General features: G+C 41.5%; 2 protein-coding genes across 6 annotated transcripts in view; both read right to left on the bottom strand.

Moving 5' to 3' along the window:
- Positions 1-5,175: 5,175 nt before the first annotated feature.
- On the bottom strand, positions 5,176-11,276 carry e2f6 (E2F transcription factor 6). Of its 5 annotated transcripts, XM_063902714.1 has the most exons (12): positions 11,005-11,259; positions 10,219-10,535; positions 9,813-9,987; positions 9,009-9,558; positions 8,307-8,627; positions 7,870-7,910; positions 7,672-7,721; positions 7,161-7,347; positions 6,914-7,069; positions 6,449-6,563; positions 6,224-6,359; positions 5,176-5,653 (listed from the first exon to the last, which is right to left on the bottom strand). In XM_063902714.1, exons 5-12 carry the CDS (start codon positions 8,499-8,501, stop codon positions 5,616-5,618), a joined length of 918 nt encoding a protein of 305 aa, XP_063758784.1. In that variant the 5' UTR covers positions 8,502-8,627; positions 9,009-9,558; positions 9,813-9,987; positions 10,219-10,535; positions 11,005-11,259; the 3' UTR covers positions 5,176-5,615. The 5 variants fall into 5 exon arrangements, with proteins under 5 accessions (XP_063758784.1, XP_063758783.1, XP_063758785.1 ...); XM_063902713.1 differs by having other exon boundaries at positions 10,219-11,265; XM_063902715.1 differs by lacking the exon at positions 9,813-9,987 and having other exon boundaries at positions 10,219-11,265.
- Positions 11,277-12,819: 1,543 nt separating this feature from the next.
- The window catches only part of myt1la (myelin transcription factor 1-like, a), a 57,262-nt gene continuing 45,770 nt past the window's right edge, over positions 12,820-24,311 (bottom strand). Inside the window, 10 exon segments of the mRNA XM_063902890.1 lie at positions 12,820-15,884; positions 16,767-16,829; positions 18,099-18,242; positions 18,624-18,727; positions 18,807-18,898; positions 19,271-19,492; positions 21,404-21,487; positions 21,604-21,666; positions 22,556-22,624; positions 22,782-22,933. Of these exon segments, the coding sequence (XP_063758960.1) occupies positions 15,744-15,884; positions 16,767-16,829; positions 18,099-18,242; positions 18,624-18,727; positions 18,807-18,898; positions 19,271-19,492; positions 21,404-21,487; positions 21,604-21,666; positions 22,556-22,624; positions 22,782-22,933 (1,134 nt within the window). The 3' untranslated portion in view covers positions 12,820-15,743.

Below are 24,311 nucleotides of genomic sequence, written 5' to 3'. Positions count from 1 at the left end.
AATAGTAATAAAACCAGAGTTATTGCATTAGTTATTGAGGTATATGTTGTAGCGATGTTTGTGAAGATGATGAAGAAGTCTCCGGAGACACCAGCTTGTATATAATAAGGTTTATCACAACAGCATAGTATCAGACATCAACACGGGCGATGCCGGGTTCCCAGAGCCAATTGTGGAAGTCCCCCCGAAACCTCTTTGTGCATACACTATATAGGAGAAATGTGTGTGTGTGTGTGTGTGTGTGTGTGTGTGTGTGTGTGTGTGTGTGTGTGTGTGTGTGTGTGTGTCTGTGTGTGTCCAAATGCGATGTTCTATAAGAATGTGTACCCAAATAAGGTGAGCTATACGTTGGTCTTTTTCTTACTCATCCCTGGAGGCCTTCTGACATATCCCAGAGGTTTGTTCTACAACCTCCTGTTGTACCACATCACTCTCTGCACTCTCTATGACCTCAGAGAGTAACTACCTGTATGAACAGATTTAATACACCACATATTGTTTTCCAGATTCTTGTCATTTATTGTACATGCTACCTCATATTTTCCAGGTGTTTTGCATTAAGCTAGCCATAAACCCCTACATTCCCCGTGTTAGCAAACACTAGCTAGTCTGTTCAAATGAATATTTACAAGCCTCAAAGTAAACGGGAACAAATCTGCATGGTTCCATGTTAAACCAGAGCCATTCTATAGTTATATTTTCAAGATTCTTGTCATTTACTGTACATGCTACCTCATATTTTCCAGTTTACAAATCAGTAACCTCGGTTTTGCATATTCTAAGCTAGCCATAAACCCACCCACCTGTGGCTGCTACATGCCCAGTGTTAGCATACGCTAGCCAGTCCGTTAACATGAATGTTTGCAAGCCTCCGAGCAGAGACGTCACACTTTAAATCATCCTACCTGTTGCCTTTCACCATCCGCTTATTTAACTGTTGTCGCATCCCTTGACATGCCATCTCCTTTGCCCTCTTTCTTTTCCTATGTTCAGCCCCCGACAGCTTTTTTGCTTCATCCATCTTTTCCCATGGACGGCAACTCACTACTAGTGCCTCGCGGCGCCGCAAATTTCCGTCTCGTAAACGGTCGTCGCCTTTCAGAACGGTCGTCGCCATTTTGAATGGTCGATGCCATATCCGAGCGACCGATCTTGAATTCCGAATGCTCGTGGGATGTTCGTGAAGTTTTCGTAACTTCTCGGAATTCTTAGAATTATGGGTAATCACATTTCTCGAAGAAGACAATCAACATGGCGACCGAAGAAGGGTCAGATCTTGCTCCGCTGTCGGAAGAAGCACAGCCAGGACCTTCTCAGGGCTGTAACACTGTCCTCCACTCAGCTGAGGTGAGTCTAAGTGGCATTAAGAGTTAGTAAGACCTAGTAAGAGTGCGTAGAGCAGAGTAGAGTCTTCGGATAGGTAGGAGCTTTATCCAGTTTCCACCGCTCCTAATACTAGTAGTAGTACGTTATACCCGGGCTCTTCTTCAGCTCGGAGTGTAACATGATGTTTGGGTTTGTGCGAAGTTAAAACCTGCTTGGTTTCTGGTGTTCTGTTGTTGTGCTTGACTGGATGAATATTATGAACAGTGCCGGCGCTAAGGGGGGGCATTCGAGGGCCGTGCCCCCCCTAGCGGTCATTGATGCCCCTCCTACCAGCTGTGAAGCATATTCTCGATCTGTCACAATCGACTATAATTGACGCTGAGTTCGAAGTTGCTTAAGAGTTTTTAATGTCACAAAAGCAAGCAAGCAAGCCCCCGAGGTGGGAATAATTGGCATAGTATAAACAGATGTAGTATGAACAAATATACAGATGTGCTATATTACTATACAGAGGGCCAATATACATATATAATACATATCTATCTATCTCTATATCTATCTCTATATCTATCTCTATATCTATCTCTATCTCTATATCTATCTCTATATCTATCTCTATATATTTGAATAATATATATCATATATAACATGGACAATACACATACTTTATGACAGAAGGCTGTGACGTCAGCCCCGCCGCCAAATCCAGCTGCATTCAGCTCGGGGCGCAGGAGAGGTGCGCCCCAACATCGTCCTATCTCTTGTATTGAAGAGGAGCTACTGCGCATGTACAGCTTTTAACAGGGCGGAAATACGTCACCAATCAGACAATGTCAACGAACGAAACAACTTTACTCATCATTAACTATGAAATATTTATCTTGCACATCTAAAAAATATATACATATATTTCGAAATATTTTTATTGTATTATTTCATTTTTATTTCATTTTTTTATGTCTTATTCAAGGAAATGTGGTGAGAGGTGAGTGGTGGGGCGGCGCCCTAGCGCCCTCTATTGGCCAGCCGCCACTGCCTACATGGCATCACATTGATATGCGGCCTGATTAAAGTGTCAGGGATTTACATACAGATTCATTCTGCATGTTGATTGTCTTCTTCGAGAAATGTGATTACCCATAATTCTAAGAATTCCGAGAAGTTACGAAAACTTTGCGAACATTCCACGAGCATTCGGAATTCAAGATCGATCACTCGGATATGGCATCGACCGTTCAACATGGCATCGACCGTTCAACATGGCATCGACCGTTCAACATGGCATCGACCTTATATGCATCGCATATAGTGCATACCCACGTTTTGAGCCACTGAAGTCACTCACCTGATAATTACCATTCATTACAGTTGGATCGTTCGTCCCAGGTGTCCACAGGTAAGTGCAGTTTGTATATGAAAGGTGAGTCTTCTTCAGCTTCCCTGCAGTCTGTGAGATTTATATCCTCACATAAATAAAGTCCTTCCGTCCCCCGTCCCCCGGTGCCAGACGGAGCTCTGTCTTAACAGGACGTTGTCATTACCCACAATGCCTTGCAGGCAGACGGCAGCATTTTACATCACACACACACACACACACACACACACACACACACACACACACACACACACACACACACACACACACACACACACAAAACAGACAATAAAAGTAAACTGTTTACGATCCAACACGCCCTTGCAATTTCTTACAGACATCAGCTGATTGATGGCCTTCCTGTGTGTGTGTGTGTGTGTATGTGTGTGTGTGGCCTGCAGAAGATTTATTATACTTACCAACATAAAGACAACAAGGAACACCATCAATAAACTCCCCCACACACACACACACACATACCCTGCACATGTCTTTACCTTGAAACTTTGAACTGAGAGCCAGGGCTTTGGAGGGACGGTGACAGGAGCGATAACTCAAAACCTGATGTGTGTGTGTGTGTGTGTGTGTGTGTGTGTGTGTGTGTGTGTGTGTGTGTGTGTGTGTGTGTGTGTGTGTTGTATCTTCTAGATTTGATGTTGTTTTTTAAAACACTGACAGGATAAAGAGCTCTTAATATTACCGTTTTAATGGCAGTAATATGTCGTCAAACATGAATTCAGCTCTTTGCCCGGGTGCATCGTTCGGGAGGGATGAGTGTCGTCTCACCTGCTGACTCAGCTGTTCTCTGTTATCTCATCTTTAAATGAACACCTGATCACCTCTGCTCTTTCTTGCCAGATTGTCCGAGCTGCAGCCTCTTCTTTTTTATCATCTGATCCAAAGAGAAAGGAGACCTCTACCACGGTCACCGCTCAAGACTCTGCTTTTAGGTTGAGATCCTGCTCCCTCTGCCCAGCCCACATTTGGGGCCTATTTAAAGAAGCATGAGGTGGAGAATCCACACACTCATTTCTAAATAAGACGGGGGTGTCGTTGGTACAACTTTTCAACTTAAATCAGAGTCATTATAACAAAGTGAAACGGGTTATAATGATTTCACATTTCCTTCTTGTGTAATAAAACAAATTTGCTTCAGTAGAAATCTTTGCATCGCAGCACTGATGGAAGAGCTTTATTCACACACACACACACACTTGGGTGTAGGCCATGACGCATGCTGATGGTTAACATGTTGCATCGCAGCGTGACTTTCAGAACCAGCAGTGGGTTGCTTGGAGTTGATGACGCCAATCAGCACTATAAATACCACACACACACACACACAGCCACACACAGGAGTCCACCTTGTGTGTCACACCGTTTATAAATGCCAGCATCCTCTCTCTCTGCTCTCTTTCCATTCAGCACTGAAGCTTCCTCTGCTGCCTCATACTGAATATATAGTGTCCATACCGTAGAAAGCGCTACATAAATGTGATTTATTTGTATTATTATAAATAAAGCTTTACATATAAGGGTTAAAATAATAAGACGAGACAGAATTGATGACCAGAATATCCTCTTGAAGTGAGTAGATCCCTGTGTTGAACTCAGATTAAGGTCAAGCCCTTCTCCTGTTCCTGGATATACACCCTCCTCCCTCTCCTCTGAAGAAACCCTGTAAAGTTGTTCTGATTGAGCCAAACCAGTAGCAATTACACAACATCTGTCTCAGCGTTACATGCAGATCTGCTCGCTTCCTTCAACCCGCGCCAGAAACATCACAGCAAAGTGTGTCTCGACATGTTTCCAGAGAGCTGCTTCAAAGCGTCCCTGCAGGAACTCCCAGAGTCACCAAACCCCATAAAACCCGGAGCGAAGAAAACACCGTAAAACCGGAGCCATGCAGACACGGGTTCTGGGGTGTAATTATGACCGGAGTGGAGCTTGAGCCCGAGTGTTTGCTGGAGTTATTTTAACCCATTCATGAAGCACTTTGTGTGTGGTGAGGTGATGGAGCTGACTGGAAACACTTTGGACGTTACTCAGCAGAGAAAGGGGTTTTTCACTCTTCAGTCCAGTTTTCATCTGACAGAGAAATGTTGCTCAGCTGCAAATACTGGATCCTCCCCTCAGTGTCTACGCTTCACATTGTGAGGTTTCCATGCCCAGACTAAGTATAATATCAAGGATTCTTCCTCAGCTTCTCCAGAGAGAGGTGGATATGTTCATAAAGGACATATTCTGCTCATGTTCAGGATCATTTTTTGTATTTTGAGCGTCTTTGATGACGTTTCCATGCTTTAGGGTTCAGGAAGGTCTTTAAATTCCATCTGGAATGGATTTTAGCCTCTGCAGACCATTTACATGCACTAAAACCCCAATCACACTACAGGAAAGGGAAGCAGAATAGGCCCGCTTTATGATTAAACACAGAAAAAGCACTTGCATTAATTTAGCCCTGGAGACGATGGTTTCATGAGTAACTTTTATTGATTACAGCATCTCTGAGGTGTTTGCTTTATTAGAAAACGCAAAGAAAAACATAAAGTCAAATATTATACAGCTAACCGCTGTAGGTAAAAAACAGCTGTGTTTCTCCTCCTCTCCCTCACTTATCATACAAAATAAAGCTGCAAACATCCAGGCCGTCTTCCTCCTCCTCCTCTTAATTTCCTTCTTCTGAACAGATCCAACGTGAGGATAAATGAAGCGGATCCATGAGTAGTGTTTCCAGGTCTGAGTTCTGCTCCTGATGGGTCTGGATTTATTATTGGATATTGTACCAGTCACTTTTTAATCTCTGATGGTCCAGCATGAATCGTGTGTCACTGGGACTCTTCCTGGTCCGCGGAGACGATGCGTTCAGGGTCCTGTCTACAATGTTGGGACAGCTGGCGCCCCCTGGTGGTCACTATGCAGTACTCACAGCACTCTGTGGACTTGAGGACTCTGAGAAAACAAAGAAGGGAAGATCAATTAAAATCATAGCAGTGTGTGTGTGTCTGTGTGTTAGGTAGAGATGAATATTTTATTTATATGAACTGCTGGACAATCTTTGCACTATATCTCCCTTGAATATTTCCATCCTGATCCGTTTCTAAGTGGCTGTCATTTCTGTTTATATTGACTGTTGTGCCTTTTATATTTGATATGTTTAGGTGATGCCTCTAATGTGGGAATTGGTATACATGTGTCTGTTGGATAAACGGCTTTATATGATTTAGTAGTTAAACATGTATTTCCTTGCTGTGTGTTATTTAGTTTTTGATTTAAGTTAAACTTCTTTATACGCTTTTAGTTTTTGCTTTTGTGACGGTTGCTTCAATCAAAAGTAAAATACAAATATAAAGAAAAAGAGAGAAGTTAAAAAACAAAAACAAATGTAAGGGTGTTAAGTAAAACATCATTATACTTTATAAAAAATCTAAAATTAGAGGATAAGAAAAACACATCATTAGTAAAACATGCACAGAATCCACCTAAATGTTTCTTTTCTGCACCACTGAGTGCCTCTGGTACCTGTGTGCAGCGTGTTGGTCTTTATCGGGCTCTCCTCCAGCGTCAGGAAGTGTCTGCTGGCGTCTGCCCCCCCCACCTCACAGGTGAGCACCATGATGGGACCCCTCCCCCCCTTCAGATGCACCTGGATGTTATCCTGCATGAACACCCAGACACACGGTGATGAGACCGCTTTACCAAGCACCTTAAAAACATGCCATCAGATCTGTTAGAGTGTGTTTGCACCTCTTTGGGAGCAGGGACCTCCAGCTTGGTTTCCTCCGGAGCTTTGACCACGATGACCGTCTGCTGCTGGAGGGCTTCGAGGCGGCTGACGTCCTCGTGGGTCACGTAGGCCAACGTGCAGAGAGTTAAAGAAACCTGCTTCATGCTTTAAAGATCGTTCACAACAATATGTTTTACTTCATCCCACACTGCTCAATAAAACCTGCAAAACAACCTTCTTTCTAGAATCAATTTATCGTTTGTTCAATAAAATGTCAGAGTTTTAAAATGTCCATCCCAGTTTTTGAGAGTCCAAAACTCAAAGAAAGCTGGTTAAATATAAAAAAACAAGCAGCAGGAAACCTCCCCGTTTGAAAAAGGACTTAAATAATCCGATAGCTAAATAAGGAAGTTTCCTGCCATCTTTCCAGACGTGCTGGTTTTATGAAACAGGCAGAACATGGAAGCAGCCGTGTGGAAGGATATCTGGCGTTTTCTGTGTCGTCCGTCATGCTGAACAGCTGCTGGGCGCAGCTCTTGATGAGCGAGTCCAGCGTGTCCTCCACCAGCTTCAGGTTGTCCAGCTCTCTCTGGAGCTTGTGCTGGTTCTGCCACAGGAAGCTGGAGACGGACGTGCTTCCTCTGCACACACACAGTGCACACAGAACTCGTTACTTAAAGGTGTTAAAGTTCATTAGTAGCTTCACACACAGCATCTCCGGTCTTCACTCACATCCACTTGAAGTTGTTGACCGACTGCCTCTGGAGCAGGTCGATGCCTGCGAGGACGTTGGTGATGTCGTAAACTCGCCTCCTGCGGGTCTGCAGACTCTTAGTCACCTGACCGAGATCCACCACACCGTCCGGAGCCTCCAGCAGCAGCTCCAGGAAACGCTGAGTCAGCAACCCCAGGGACACATCTGAAGACACAACGATACGACCCAGGGTCAGAGACAAAGATAGGGATATACAAGAAATTACATTTCCTCATCGTACGGTTTGTTCAGATCCAATTTAACACAAGAAAAGGTATCTTAACTGATCGACTTAAAAGGGTATATTGTACTGTCTTATAAATAGTGAAATAAGTAAGTAATTGGATCTTTAAAGCTACAGTCTTTAAGATTTTCCTGAAATCAAACTATTTGTTTTCAGCAGGAGCCATTCTTGTACTGGAATAAATGACATCGAGGCGTGTGTGTGTGTCATATGAAAGTGGTTTGATTAAACGACGGATGGCGCACCGTATCTTTTGGATGGTTTGGTCTGAAGACTCGAGATCTTCTGATGCGTGCTGAGAAGGAAGAACACGTATCTTACTCTCTTAAATTTAGTTTGTCTTTATTTGTCCCACAGAGGAAACGTACCTTCCCACCACCATGTGAAAGAACCCTTTGGTGTCCCACTATATTTTGACTAAGAAGAAGCAGAGGGTATTTTACCTTGTCGTTTTGGCCGCTGACGTGGTCTTCACAACTGGAGCCTGAAATGCAGGATAAAAACACACGTTCAATGTGCTCTGATTACTCCTAAACAAGGGTTATTGGTACCTTTAAGAGACTGGATACTTATACTCCATCAGATCTAATCACTGGATGCTCATTTACTGGAGTTACTATAGATTATTGTGGTTGAATGTGTAAAAACGTGTGGTAGACTTTATATCAATGTTCAATATTTCATTAAAGGAGTAAAGAACAGAAAATATTCACATCTTAAGAAGCAGAATTCAAGCATGTTCATCCTTTCTTCAAATCAATGAAATAAATATCAAATATTAGTCCAATCATTTTAAGTAGCCAACCAATCAAATCCTGTTTGCAGCTCTACCAATCAACACCAATAAGCTCTGATATTTCATCTACAAATATCTTCATACCTGCTTCAGTGGCTCCGCTGCCGGGGGTTTTGGCGCTGGAGGCTCCACATAAACCAGACCTTCTTCTTCTTCTTCTTCTTCTTCCTCCTCCTCCTCCTCCTCATCACAGCCGCCTCTCCACTGGTCCTCCTCCTCAGACGACTCAGCACCCCAGGGGCCGCTGGTGCCCAGGGGCCCGTCCAGGCAGGGGGGCATGATGGGGATGGCGTCACTCTTGACCCCGTCGGTGGAGATGTCCTCCGGCAGGAAGTGGTCCTCGCAGATTTGATGCTGCTCGGCTGAGTCCTGCTTGTCGGTCTCTCTCAACGCCGCCAGCCATACCTGAAGGAAGACAGCGGGATCCAGATTACAGGACGGGGGGGGGGGGCACAAGAGGGGAGAATAAAGGGTAGTGTGCAAAAACAAATCTTTAATTATTTCTCATAAAAACTCATGTCATGATATTGGACGGACAGGAGGATGCGGCTCAGTGGTTTAGTGCGCTGGTCTTTGGGTCAGGAGAGCAATGGTTCAAGTCCCACTGCATAGAGCTCCTGCGGTCACGTGACTTTTGGTTGGGAGCCACCATTTTGGCAGTCAACATGACCACCGGTGCCAGTGTTTTCTTACCGAGCGAGTATACTTCTCATTTTAATTCAAGTGAAATTCGGCTTTATAGTACAAAATTAGAGAGATTAAATATAAGCGACCCATATAATTCACCCGGTGTGCTTTTCAAGAGCATAACCTCCTGCTCTGAAGACGATGTACCCGACTTGCGCTACGCAGACATCCACAGCTATCTTGTAAGCTTTCCATCAGTGTACTCAGGAGACTCCCTCAGAGCGTACAAAAGCTTGGAGGCTTACAAATGGTGTCAGTCCGGCTTCGTAAACAACATTCAACTGTGGAGTCTTACATCCAAAAACTTCGGCATCATCACTGCAAGGGTAAGTATTAAATTATTCCAGTTTGATAGGCAGTGTCACGTTAGCATTGTTTGTTTATTAGCTTGGCTAGCTACGGAAGTGTCACGTTAGCATGTTTTTTAGCTTTTTTAATCTTTTCCCTTAACAACACATTTTCAGCCCTTAGAGCTTGGCATTCTTGCTCAAGACTCTGGATGCGGGTACAGCAGGTTTCAGAGGTGCATGGTGGTGTTACTGGTTCAGGCTGGACAGGATCATCGGCTGAGTCTTCCAACGGATCTGTGATGGGGGGCTCCTTCAAAGGCTCTGTGATATGGTCTTCTGGGGCTGCATCAGTTGATGTCCTGATGAAAACACAGAAGCAGCAAAATAAGCTTTCATGCATACAATACTGATGGCAGTTTGACATGTTTACATGTTTACAGTTTGACATGTTTAATGGAAATCATATGATATTAGCCTTCATTAAATGACTGGTGTGACGTTATTGTTTATAACCATATCACGGCAGTTAACTATTTGAAATAAAATAATCTGAATAACACACCGATCACAAGTAGACCCAACATGTAATCAGACAGGAGTTTGATCTACCCACCTTTGACGGATGGCTTCTGCAGATATCTTTGCCTGCTCTACTTTGTGCAGTTTAGCCTTCTGCCTTCTGTTAAAAACCTCCAGTCTCGTTTTATGTCTCCTCTTCTCTGGAGATGGAAGGTAATCGAAAATTGAGGGGATAAAATCCGGACTCAACGGATTATCACTCTTTCTCCCTACAAAATAAGAAGGAATATTTCAACACGGGTTTGTTTACCACTAGCTTGCTACAAGCTAACTTGCTAACTGGCTAGGCTGCGCCAGAGCCACACTTGTTGAGTTAAAAAGGGACATCACAGTGTCCGTTAGCTATAATAACTGGGTGCTACTTCTTAAATTAAACTAATTAAATTTAATTAAACTGACCAGAAACTTTTTGTAGCATTGTACTGTATTCCTTCACCCACCTGATATGAAGTGATCACTGCATAAGCGAAAGCCAACGGCCGGGGGGTCCCATCTTTCAGTCTTTTTCTGAAGGCTCCTGGCTCTTTTAATCGCTCCAATCCACTTCTCCCTCCTCTCCGCGTCTTTAGGAATGCGATAATACGATACACCTTTCTTTTTCCCACGCCTATTTGTGCAACCTGGTGCACAGCAGTTATCCACCATCCTTGACAGTCTGCCAGTGCCTGTCAATTTACTGCCGCGATGACTGCCAAAATGGCTGCCCCTGTCGTATCTCGTCACGTGACCAGCATATATGACATCATCTGCAGGAGCTCTATAGAGCACACCACTGTGTCACTGGGCAGGACTCTCACACTAACCTGTAACAGCTACAGGGCAGTGACATGTAGGACGGCTCGCTCTGGAATAAGCTTGATTCTGACATCTGTTGTTGTTTATATACTGTGTTCATGTACAGTGAAGTGAAGATGATCTTTCCCCCTGCCGGAAATACATCTTATCTAATGGAATGTAATCATATGTACTTTTCCAGTTAACCCAAATGGAAAGTTACCAGTTAATATTCTCGGAATTATAGTTTTTACGTAATTTAACCAACATCTTGGCTGATTTGAGGAGATTTTAACACAGTTTGGGTCGGTTTGGAAGTTTTATGGGCATTTTTGATCCTAACAATGTCAGAAATGGATTCAACGTACTCAAAAAACAACCCCAACAGTTCCCCCTTCACGCTGGGAACCAGACTATAACATAGATGACCTAAATCACAGATCTGAATGTACCTTGACCCGCGCGGTGTCTGCGGGGAAGGTGAAGAACCTCTTGGACGGTAGACTGTGGTTGTAGATTCCCCGGTTAACGTTGGAGCGGTTCGGGCACCCGGAGACGACACACTTCACCATGGTTACCGTCACTACGCAACCGAACCTGGGCTAACGGCTCATCCGACCTTCGTTCATAATAACCATCAAACAAACCGCCACAACACACGCGTTTTCCCGGTTTGTTTACGTCGTGTTTTGCTACTGGGGTTCAGACCGGAAAAGGTGTGTTTATGAACCGGAAGTACAACAAAGGAGGGAAAAGTAGTGGAGCGCGCCAAATTAGCGACATCGAGTGTCTAAGCACCGTCACTGCATGAACAAAATACTAATAACAATAATAACGTTTTTTAAACAACATTAACATTTAAGAAAATTAACAATAAATATAGCTGCATGGGCAGCAATGAACGGGTTCCACTATTTGACCAATCTTGTAGATTTTTTCAAAATAACTTCAGGCATGTCCGATGGACCTTCTCTGTAAATCCTGTGTCTTCGGATTTACGGTTCATGAGAAGATTTTTCCAAAAATTAAAAATGGCGGAAAATAATACATAATACACCCTCTGACGCAGTGCTGGCGCAACTTTGATGCAAAATCAAAGTTAACCAAATACAGTAGTTACAGTAATTCAACGTTTTACCTTCTCCGGTAATCCTGATCAGACAACGACCGATCCAAAGGAAGTACATGATGCGCATTTCTTCTGCTTCTTGTTGTTTAAAGGCAGGCGGCACCTATCGTTCTAAGGCTTATTACCGCCACCCACTATGATGGACGGACTGTGGGACAGATGTTGTTATTACTCCTTGGTGGGAGATAAAAAGAAAAATCAAATGAAAAGAAAAAGTTTTCAAAATAAGTTCAGGCATGTCCGATAGACCCCCTCTGTACATCCTGCCATTGGGACTCACGGTTAATGAGAAGAAGTTTTGTCAAGGTTTTAAAAAAAATTAAAAATGGCGGAAAATAATCAAAGAGCTACATTAACTTCAAACATCAAGCTATCACCACGGCACTTCGTAGACATGTTTAACATAGTGTTTGTGGCCAACCCAACAAAAGAATAATCATTTAAAAATAAAATAGAGTTCAAATGATGATGATTACATAATAATTTAATAATCATAAATGTTTAAATTCAATTAGTAGCTCTACTGTTTTTTGTTGTTTTGTTATTCAAAGTTAAACTATAAGGCTTGTTTAAATTTGACATGAGAATAACAGGCTGATACAAGACAAAAATACATTTAAATATCAATGTTATACTCCTTTTCCTTTGCAGATATGAACAAAAAGAGAATTTGCTGCTGGCATCACACTTATCATGACAAGATACAGTAAAATATCACCAGTCGACTTTTTAAATTTGTTTGAATCCGTATCTGTAAAAGTAACTGTCATAAAATTAATTTTTGGAAGTAAAAATTCCAATATTTACAGCTGAGACTAAAGGTAGAAGTAGGCTATAAGGTAGCATAAAATGGAAATATCTAAATAAAGTTAAACGGCATTTACAACTCCTCCAATGTTAAGTTAAATTGCTCCGCGGTCAATAACACCCACCCTGTGAAGTGTTATGAATTACTCATTGGCCATCCCAACAAACAACTGTTGAAGGAAGAAACATATCACATCCCAGTACAATATAAGGCATACAATCCAAACAATATTGTGATATTTTGATGAGATTGGGCTCATTATTAACTTTCCTCAAATCAGTTTCCAAGTCATAAGAAGAACCGGACGTAATCAGTGTTGCAACACAAGATTTATTCAGAGCAAGAGATGCCAACACCAGCATGATAAAAATTGTACAAACTTCACAAGTCAAATTAAAATATCACGTAGCATCTCGTGACCTTAAACATACAGCAAAAATATCAACGAAACCCATGCCATGTGGTAAGAAAAACTGCGGTTGAAAGTTTGCGAGTGACACAGAAAAAGGGGTAAAAGGAGAGAAACTGAATGTTGTATAAAAACCCCTTTATCAACGCACCGCCCAAAGAAACTGTAACATTTCCATAAACCGATGATTTCACAAATATTCATATGGATTTCTTTTGCATTCTAGCATGTCACATGTTAGTGTTGAGATTTTCTATGTAAATACTTACAGTTTAGCTTTTACATCTGATATTACAATATCTAGTCTATTGAATTGTCTTTAAGTGGCAGAATTGTGCTTTAACTCCCGTCTCCTTTGTTTTCAGTTAAGAATAACCCACTAAATAAAAAATACAAGCTGTCAGTCTATCTAATGCAGAAGTTTACTGGCAGGAAGCTGCAGACACAAAGCTTTGGACAGAGATGTGAAGTCAGGGAATGAGGCTTTGCAGTAAAAGTCCAAAGAAGAAGCATCTTTAAAGGACCCCCCCCCCCCCCCACAGTTAGCCGTTTGATGTTTACTTTTCCTTCCTGTGGGAAACTGGACTGATTGGAAACTGGATCCGATTGAAGATGGTTAACACTTGATTTTCCCCTTAAATGTCTTTTAAATAATATACATATATATCCCTTTTACACATTAGAGCTATTGAAAGTGAGTTAAAGTGTGTATTTCAAACCCAACCAGCTCCTAATTATCTTGATTTATCAAAAGAAATGCTGCACATATTGTCACATGGAACGTTTGGGGTGGCAACTTCAGAGCAAAAACTGTTGTATGTATTATTTGATTGAGCGCAACGACTTTCAATCCCTCACTCTATTGAAAGGCATTCTGAAAAAAGTAGGAAATCTGCAACTGAGCTCCTCTGGGATCAGGTTGAAGTTCAACACTGAACCAGATTGATGATTTATCATTTGAGGAATCACAATATTTTATTGCCAATATGTTATGGTGGGTGGCTCTAGATATTTCAATACCCATTAACCAATAAGCCATTGTAGCCATTGAGAAATAAAGCCAGGTGTGACAAAGGCTTATGGGCCAAAGTTATCATCCAAGAAGGACTCAAAGTGAGCTCAAAATGAATAAAACATCAATCCTAAACTTTCCACTCTTCGTTAAGGATGAGCGCAGAAAGCTGGGTTTTGAACTTTGAGTTTGGATGTGATCCTTCCAAAATGCTGTACATCTGAAAGCGGTGGAGGTTAACTCTGTAGGGGGACCAGAGGTGGGGGGTCCTTTAAATGAGCAATCTTCTCAGTTAAATCTGTTTCAGGATTCTTTCTTACAGGAATCACCAGCACAAAGTCTTGTCAAAGTCACAGTTTCCACAAACTCGCTGTACAGTTTTTGCTTCATTTACCACGTGATAATACTTTGACAAACTCCAATAAAGTGCATGCATGATCGACGGTGTTCAGAAAACATTTTCAGTCAGGACTGTGATTTCAGACCGAATGTCAACGTAAGGCCGATTCAGATCAAATACTCAGTCGGTAAATTCAGTGCGCAGACGTCGCGTTCACGACTGCTGGCTTAGTTTTTCTTCATCTTTTCAATAACAATCAAAGATAATAATACAAAGTGCTGCTTGGTCATCATGTCGTCTGCCATCATTTCCCATTGTGTCTCACACAATAGGATGCATGATTGAAGACGTTTTCTACAGAACGAGTGCAATATACAATGACGGATGGGGACGTTTGACCCTGTAAGTCCAGTGGAGCCGTCAGCCTTTAGATAGAAAAAATCATACCTACAAATCCATACGCCTGCCAAGTGCCTCTTCATTGACAATAAAAACATCAAAACATGGAAACAAAGGTGTCCCTGTGCAAAGTCGAACATGACAGAACCAAAGTCCTTTCACCCGCGTCAGATTCCTAAAACATGATTGTAGTAAAAGGTTATACAAAACGCAATACATTTATAGTTAGTAAAAAGATCTATCTGCTCTATGCTAGCTTTATTCATAAGAAATTGCATATACCCAAACTTTTTTTCATATAGATTGCATCCCATATCTAAACAAACAATTTAATCTTATCATACCAATATTGCTGACACATTGCCATATTAGCTAGCTCAAGGTTGATGATTAAAAAAAATTCTGAATGGCAGATTGTCTCCTACGTTTTCTGTAGCCATTGGTCTTTCCTTCGCTCTCCGCAGCAACAAAGACAAGTTTAAACGAAACAACTCCGAAGGGGATGATGGGATTTGCACCAGTAAGTTTCCGTGTCATGATGTTTGAAATCTTATCGCTTATAGCATTGGTTCTTCTTCTACTTTAGCTAAAGATTTACAGTAATATAAGTGTCAACTTTTCAAACATTACAAAAACTAATGAATTACATCCATTAAACAACCTGTTTTCAGCTCAGGAGAAAAGCCTTTCAAAAATGATTGCTCTTCAGCTTTCCCTTTTTCCTTTCTGCTCCCCCTTTAACCCGTGACGCCCAGTTTTTTCGCGTTAAAATAAGAAATGATTCAAGCTTACAATAAATAAATACATATACACTAGAATGTGCATACATTAGCAGCTATAAACAGTACATCACATTATATTAGGTCATATGAAAATGTACAAAACGTGAATGTTCGTTTAAAACGTTGTTTTTCAAAGCAAGGCAACAACAATCAAAATGATAAGAAACGATACCCATGAAGTTGAGAGCATAACAGCAGTAGAATGAAAAGAACTATGGTAGATTACAGCAGCAAAAAACAACCCGTAACCCTCTTTTTTTTTTTGTTGTTGTTGTTTTTGCTTTGCATTTGTTATTTTGGCCTCGGCCAGGGCTAGACCTGGATACCCTGAACGGCCTGTTTGATGTTCTCCAGCAGCGCCTTGTTCTCCGGGCTCTGGTACTGGTCCTGGTGAGTGTACATGTCTGTCAATGTACTCACATAAGTGTCAAAGTTCTGTTCATTCATTGGCTCCTGTGAGGGAAAAGAAACCCATGAAGAAGAAACAAACAATCAGAGGGATTAGAGTTTGTGTTTTTTAACAGATCAGTGAAACATTGTGGGAAAAGGTTCGGAGGACAGGCGGGAAGCAAGGGAAGAAGGGGTTACCATCGGGGAGGCGGGTTTGATTTACACAAGGATTACTTTTTTATACAATTTACACTCTTGATGAATATCTTTACTTAATCCTGTGAAATTCTACAAAAAGCAACTCCAAAACATGCACAAATCAGGAGAGGGATGGGTAGCTAGTGGATGGATGGAAGGTTAATGTTTAGCATATGGAGACAAAATCAGGATTTTGAAAACACAAGGAGACACAACTGGAGTTTCAGCTTATCTTGGAAACAGGAAGTTGTGGACGTGAAGAAATGTCTAATAAACAGAGATTGTTGTCCTCGTGAACAGAGCATCTTTTCGGCGTCATAACTAGCCTTACTGTTTGCTGTTAGTGTTAAACCACTTTGAATGTGTTTCACTGGAAACTTCTACTGGAAGAATCATGATTCCTGTATCTTTGGAAAAGCACAGTAATATGTCAGAATTGTGGCATTCCTCCAGGCGCGTTGCTGGGCCCACTTTTTTTTGCCTTCTTATGTGCTATTTCTTTTCCAGTTTCTCAAGAAATGATGTGCATATTAGACAATTCCACACCTCAAGATGTACAACTAAGGGCTATAGTTATTGCCAATGCATGGTGTTGTGTGCCTTCTGTGGAAAGAAACAACTCTGTCTCCTACTAAAAACAATTGCACTAAACCCTTGATTACTGCAGTTTAAATGGATAGTTGGGAGGGAAGGGATGACAGTGCAGAAGAGAAGGATAATTGGATAAAGGATAAATGGATCTCTTACTCTGGGAGGCATCTGTAAACAGCAGTTATGCTTTACTGGGGCCTCTTTCTGTGGCAGCGGTCTCTACAGGAGAGGGTGTACAGAGAAGTCTATTAGCCCGCTGGACACACAGTGGCGTCACAAGGCTTCATGCGCTACACTGAGAAACTCAAAACATCCTCCTTAGCAAGTCATTATCCCTCCGGGTCTGTTCACACTGCAGCGGAGCACTTCCACAATTATGCATCTTGAAAACAAAAGAGTCTTTTGAGCACTAAAATAAAAATAAATAACCTAGAGCACATCTGAACACTTACATAAAGTCTAGCAGTGTGAATCAAGCCTTAGATGCAGCTTGGTATTTTCTGGAAACTGTCCAACGCAAATCAACTGCAACTATATTTTCTTTTAGAAGAGTGTAGCATAGCAGGACTTGTGGTTTCAGGAGGGATAAAGATCAAAGTCCTTGTTAAAACCTACATTTATCTGTACCCCAATAATAGAGGGACCAAAGCTAGAACTTCCAGGTAGTGTTAGGGTTATACTGTTCAAATAAATTATCCAATTAGCCCCAGTCTTCTTTCTCACTGAGACATTATGATGTAAAACAGCCATGAGCACTTCACTGAAACTGAAAAGAGACAAGGCCGTTTGTTAATATGAAACTCTGTGAGGCGTCATAAAGCACAGAAGAAGAAGCACAGCATGGACCGCTGGGAAAAAAAGAAGGTGGTCGAACAGAAAGAAGCAGATGAGGAGAAAACCCTGAGTGTTGTCGTAGGCTTTAACACCTCCCTGCATACAAATCATTGGCAGTCTTTAATGTGTCACAAAGACAAAGACATTTAGCATCACAGGAATATAACTCTTAACCCTCTATAGACAACTTTAAGGACTACGTTTACTTTGGATTAGAAATGGATCACAGGTGTTTCACTGAAGACAGAAAGACTTAAGACACATTTAGATTCCTCCAAGGTGCAGACACTGCTTTCATTATTTACAACAACTAGTTAGGTCCAATCCCGAGTAACAACAGTAATATGCAATGTGTTTATTTCTAATCAAAGGCAAAGCTGAGGAACGTAGAATCTGTCAAATATTACTTTCCCATCTTGTAAATGTTTCATTACATTTCAAAACAACCTTTTTTACTCCTGGGACAAGACCTGATTCCCCAAACGCTTCAGAATTAGCAATGCCATTACAATAAAGGAAGTATTTGGAGTTTTATTGGGAGGAATTTTGCTTGAAAATGCTTCTATTTGATCTTCTAGGAACAATGCAAAAATGTTATTCTTAACAAACCATTTGCCTCGATTTGCCTCGAGGTGCATTTATCGTATTTCTTACCATGTGTGGAAGCTGGATGTTGGCTAAGCTGTTGATGAGCGACTGGCTGAGGTTGGCGAGCTCGTGCAGCAGCGAGTCGTTCTGCTGCTCGATCACCTTGTTCTCCTCCTCGATGGACTTCAGGTTCGTCTCCATCGTAGTTATCTGCCAGACGAAGTAACCAATCATCAGCTGAACTAACTTTGAGCATTTGGTACATTTCTGAACCATACGACCACTTTTGAAACTGTACAGCTCTTCAAAATACTCTTCAAATATTCTGTTCATTTTTATTTCGAATAGAGATTTTATATCTCTTAATATATAAACCTGTTTTGTTTAAGGCCTCGTTCTCTCTATATATGTGGTGAACAAAGGTTGGCTGCTATTTAAGACCTTGAGAGATTTTGCAAACTCTTCCATGTAAAAGGCTGCATCGTCTGCATACAGTGTGAGTTAGTGAAACCCTTAACCCTGACTCTAATTAAACAGTTAATACACATGTGTAGTCTGTCTCTAGACTCTGAATCAGTCGAGTGGTCTTACTTGTGTCCTCAGTTTTATCATGTCGGACTCAACTTGATTGTTGGACTCGTTCAGATCTTTGATTTCTTCATCCAGCTGTTTGATTTCTTCATCATTTTCGATGCCTGACACCAAAACAACATGTGATCAGATTCTAAAACTCATCCTCCTTTGTTTTTTGTAGCATTAGGCTTTGACTCTGACCTTTGCTTGCTCTTTGTTTGATTGTCAGCATCTCCACACCGCTCATCCTCGCCTTCTTCATGGCCGAGGTGGCACGGGGACAACCGGATAGACTGGAATAAACACACACACACACACACACACACACACACATTGACGAAAGCTTGACTGCAATTAGTTATCAATCTGCTGCAAAATGTGCAAATCTGTGCTAGCTGATAACCACAATTCTGATTATTTAGAATAAAAGTGTCTTTGAACGCTCAAATCAAATTGTCGGTGTCACTACCACAAGTACATTTCTAATGAGTGATCAATAAATGATACGTTTCTGTATTTTATATTCTGCATATTGGTCATTTCCCATTATTATTGGATGTAGCTCACATCCTACAGTACATCACAGGTACAGCCTATAGTAATTGTTATAATAGCATCTGTCAATCTGTCAAAAACATTAGCCAATGACACAGAGCCACGCCCACCTCCGATGGGTGAGGAAGCTCCCGCTGACGTGTCCCGATCCGTCGCAGCCTGGGGTCGGGCAGCTCATGCCGTCCGTCTTCCCGGACTTCCAGACAAACTGCGAGCCGTTGACGTAGCTGTCCTTCTGCCGCTTCGCCGCCAGTGGGCAGCCCGACGCACTGCGGTGGGAGGCGTACTTCCCCGTCACATGACCCTGTCCGTCACAGCCCGGCACCGGACACCTGAGAGGAGGAAGAAGAGGAAGAGGAAGAAGAGGAGGAGGAAGAAGAAGTTGCATTAGTATTATCAGCTTTCTTTAAGTAACAAAGGATCAATACCTTGTTAACCTATCTAAACAATATTATTCCATATTGTTTTGGAGGCTTATCAATAGTTGTTTTAACTCAAACCATGATCTTTTTCTAAACCTCACCCAACAGTTTTGTGCCAACCTAACTCGGTTGTTCCCTGTTCAGACAGAAGTGTCTTTCAAAAACACTATTTTGAAATTGACAAATGGGGCGGGCCATCTGTAGGAAAGCACGGGAATCAAACAATGACTTTTCATAAGATATGAATCCTTTGTATGATTATATGTTTGAGTAATTAAGCTACAACATGAAAAACCACTGCAGATTTTTCCAAAGTGTCTGTTCGGGACACATATAGTGAACGGAGGGAGGTCGCAACTGACCTTGAGGCCTCAAAGATGAGCAGGACAAACTCAGCTTGCTCTGCAGATGACACCTCCTCAATTTCTACCCAGCCTGCTCTGCCTTCTCGCTCCCTAAACGCCTTGCGCAGTGACATTTTGTTCTGATTAAAGATGAGCCGAGCATCCCAAGTCTCCGCTCAGGTAAAGCGTAATTACTATCCACCGTTAACGATGGAGCAGCAACAGCTGGCTGCAGACTGACACCCGCTGACCGTATTATTCTCAAGGTCGTTTTGGCTTAGCATTACGGCTCTGCTTTAAGGGAAATGTCAAACACTCACTAATGCTAACCTTTAGTGGACCCGGCCAGCTGGGAGCGGGAGGTGAAGTGAAGGACTGACCGTAGATCCTCTCTGAAATATTCCCTCCCAAATTTAGAAAGGTCAGCGCACACGGGCAGCATTTTAAGAGACAGTCGATGGATGGATCTGTCTGAGAACTGTCACTGTAATGAGGCTGCTGTTAGAACTTTTTATATATCGATCTGAAAATGAATGTTGAAGTTGTGAACTTAGGGAAACTGTATTAATGCACTTGGCTCTGTATGTTTTAAAGGGACAGAGTTGTTGGTACATCTCTAAGTAGAATTAGACAGATACAAAAATTCTATTAATCAATGAAACGTTATAAGTAATGTGTCAGCATTTTTCCAGCAGCAAAAGGCAGCTGTTTATTATTTAATAGACACTACCTAGGCAGCAACACCTAGCAGAAATACTATGCTACGAACAAATGGGGATCATCGTGACTCCAACCCTAACCCTAGCAGTCTACAAATCCAGGGGTTCAAATACCTACTTTAAAAATTGCATTTATTTTTACCCTAAATGTACGGCGCCAGTAAACGTTTGAGTGTTCAAGGCGCAGTTCTAATGACAAAGTAAGATGTCTTGAGTGTGTGCATACTGCTTGCTGTACTTTGTAAGTCTCTGTTAGCACTCCCAAAGCTCCTTCAACTAAAGAACAGCATCTGAATACTTGTCAACGTGACAAAGGGAAGACCATAGTAGACGTTGAATCATCAAATTGTCAAAAACGTTCCTTCAAATTAATCCTAATATTAAAAAGTGTCTGCTGGAAGTGGAACAGGCAACTGGTTCCCAAACAAGAATTTAATATGTCCTCGAAAAATAACATCCCCTCTCATTGATGTAAGAAAGGCCCTGATTTTCATCCTCGTTCTGTTTGTCCTTTCCTTCTCGACTGCTCGGGTTTTATTTAGATCTTGGACGGAGGTATGCTTCAGTTGTTGGCTGTGAAACACGTCTCTGTGAGTGTGATGAAGGTTTCTGGCTCTCTTCCATCAGATAGAGGTAAGGAGCCTTATTTACTAAATTGACGGAATAAAATGATTGCAAAAATGTCTTTTGGAAAGGTACTTTTTGTAGCTCCCTGCAAGAACGTCCCACTATTTATATCCAAGGACTAAAGATCTTACTTGATTGGCTCCTGGTCGTCCTTGTCCTCTTTGCTGTGGAGGATTTTGATGCCGCTCTTCTTGGCTCGTGGACAACCGGACAAACTGCGGGACAGAAGACACATTTATAAAGACCGGTTCAATGGAGTATTGTTTATTTTATAAGTTACATCTCCAAGCATGACTGCAGCCAGTTGTAGTCTAAAGCGTGGTTACTGCACCTCCTGTGGGAGGCATAGTTTCCAGTGATGTGTCCAGATCCATCGCAGCCGGGGGTCGGACACCTGAGGCACAAACAGAAGCGTTAAAAAACGGCCCTGACTTTACCACCATCCGGGCCTGGTCTGCGGTCAAATTTGAGTTGTATTTAAAAAATGTCTAGATCCTTGTTTTGATCTGATTCCTGTTCTTTCCCACCGTGTCGTGTTACTTCCTGTCCTTGAGTGTTTTCCGGCCTTTTGTGATATTGTCGGTCCTGGCTTTATTAGTTGCACCTGTTCCCCATCAACACATGACCTCCCGCACAGCTGCACCTTCATCCCCTCGTTAGTTTCAGATTGTATTTAGGTTCTGGTTTTCTGTTCGTCTTGGTCAGATTCTTGTGCACTGTGTAGGTCTGGACTGGTCTTGTCTGGTCTGGACTGGTCTTGTCTCGTCTGGTCTGGTCTGGTCTGGTCTGGTCTGGCCTGGTCTGGTCGGGTCTGGTCTGGTCTGTTCTGGCCTGTTCTGGTCTGGCATGACATGACATGCAGCTACAAACTGATGCTTGGCAGGTGTGGCTACAAATCAAAATCCATGGCTTCAGTGTTGATGGTTTAATATTTCCCCTTCTCTTTTTTCGTTCCTCTAAAAAAAATGAAGGAAGTTTTTCAACGAAACAAACTGATGTGAGTGAGCTCTTGAGCAACTGTGAAAATGTAACTGGCCATGTCGCGTAGTGTTGGAGGTGCGATTGTTTTTGGGACAGGAATCCTTACTTGAACTGAGTCTTTCAATGATCTCCTTTTCTTTTAAAACAAACAAACAACTCCATAGCCTGTGAAGTTGATCTCTGGAAAAATGGTTAGGACAAATATATTTTGAGTGTTTGACCGCAGCCCAGGTCTCGGTTAGTGGTCTTGACTGCAGCCATGCTCTGAATATGCTTGGAGTATTTGAAGTTTGAAGAATCACCTGAGTTCTTGTGCGTTGGGACTCATCATCCCGCGGATGTTCTTGTCGGCCAGCTGGCAGCTCGACAACCTGCAGGAGGGAGAGATTAACAATGATTCAACCTGACTTTGAAGCTTGTATTTACTCAAACATAAACACAGAAACTGGTCTTCCTCAAGACAAGACAACATATTGAAGGCTTGTTGGCTTTTATTTAAGCATGTTATTAATCAGACTTGGTTCTTACGTGATGAGCTCCTTCTTGCCCTCCTTGCAGGGCGGGTACTTGTGGTGTTTGGGGCTGGGCATGGTGACCTCAGCCGGGTAGCGCTGCTCGTCCATCAGCTCCTGGAATGGGTCCATCTCATCGCTCTGGTGCAGGGACGAGAAATAAGAAGACTACGATCTGTCACTACATGCTCCAGGATAATAATCACAATATCTGACAGAGAATAATCAATCGATCATGTGATTTAATGCGTCCTCTTTAAATGTAATCTCACTTTGGGGGGAGACACTTTATTGTTAGACAGATATTTCAGGCAGGTTTTATTTATATTCTCTGCAGTTTGGTTGCATGGTTGATCATACCATGCTGTGATACTTTAAGACCTTTTAAAAGTTATTAAACACAAGAAACTTTCCTCTGTTTCTATTTCATCTTTATCAAATGACTATGATTTTAATTTGGGATGAATTATGAGTTGACTCATAATAATCTTCCTATTATTTTTCCAATTCAGCTTCTCTGCGGGAGTTCTATTTTAATTATATGTAATAATAAACTGAAAACCCCTTTTGTTTTTGACTGTTGGGGCCTAAAGGAAATAAGTATTTATAGAACAAAGAAAAAATGAAGAAAAAAATGATTATTTATTAAATAATTAAAAGCTGTATCATTATTATTATTATTATTATTATTATTATTATTATTATTATTATTATTATTATTATCATTATTATTATTATTATTATTATTATTATTATTATTATCATTATCATTATTATTATTATTATTATTATTGTTATCATTATTATTATTATCATATATTATTATTATTTGTTATTATTATAATTATTATTATTATTATTTGTTATTATTATTATTATTATTGTTTACTATTATATTATATTATTATTATTATTGTTGTTATTATTATTATATATTATTATTATTGTTATTATTATTATTATTATTGTTGTTGTTGTTGTTATTGGAGTAACCTGACAAAATCCCCATTTTAACTATAATTTTTTAGTTACATTTGGGATCTTTTTCTTGTTGATAATTAAGTTTTATTTCATTATTTTTGTAAAAGTTCATTAAAAATATGAAGCAGAATTGCTCCCGTCGGTCTCAGTCCAGGAGTCTCTGAGCTCTGCAGTCCGCACCTCACACCTCCCCAGAAATGTTTGAGACCGCCCTGAAAGAAATCCCATCAGCGCGCGAGCTCCGGGCTCCGGCCTCCTCTGCAATGTCGTGCTTCATTAACAAACGCAATTACTCTCCTGATTAAAACCTTTCACTCCAGCGCTCTAAATCCAACGAGGCAAATGTAGCAATTTGCTGCATGGACTGCTCTGTGTGCTATCAGATCTGCGAGGGTTTGGCGCGTGCAGATGATCTAACGTGTTTTACTTCTGCATTAGTGCTGTAATTCAGCTCCTTAATGCCCCGTGCCGCTGGAGCGTTTATTCAGGGAGTGCTGCTGGAGCGTGAAGCGCCGATTTACACCACAGGATGGCGCACCGAGCCTGGTGGAGAATCAGCTGCATG

Source organism: Eleginops maclovinus, chromosome 15, assembly GCF_036324505.1.
Source record: "Eleginops maclovinus isolate JMC-PN-2008 ecotype Puerto Natales chromosome 15, JC_Emac_rtc_rv5, whole genome shotgun sequence".
Classification (NCBI taxonomy): Eukaryota; Metazoa; Chordata; class Actinopteri; order Perciformes; family Eleginopidae; genus Eleginops; species Eleginops maclovinus.
The sequence above is the reverse complement of the archived record's forward strand: the minus strand, read 5'-3'. Positions and strand labels throughout refer to the sequence as shown.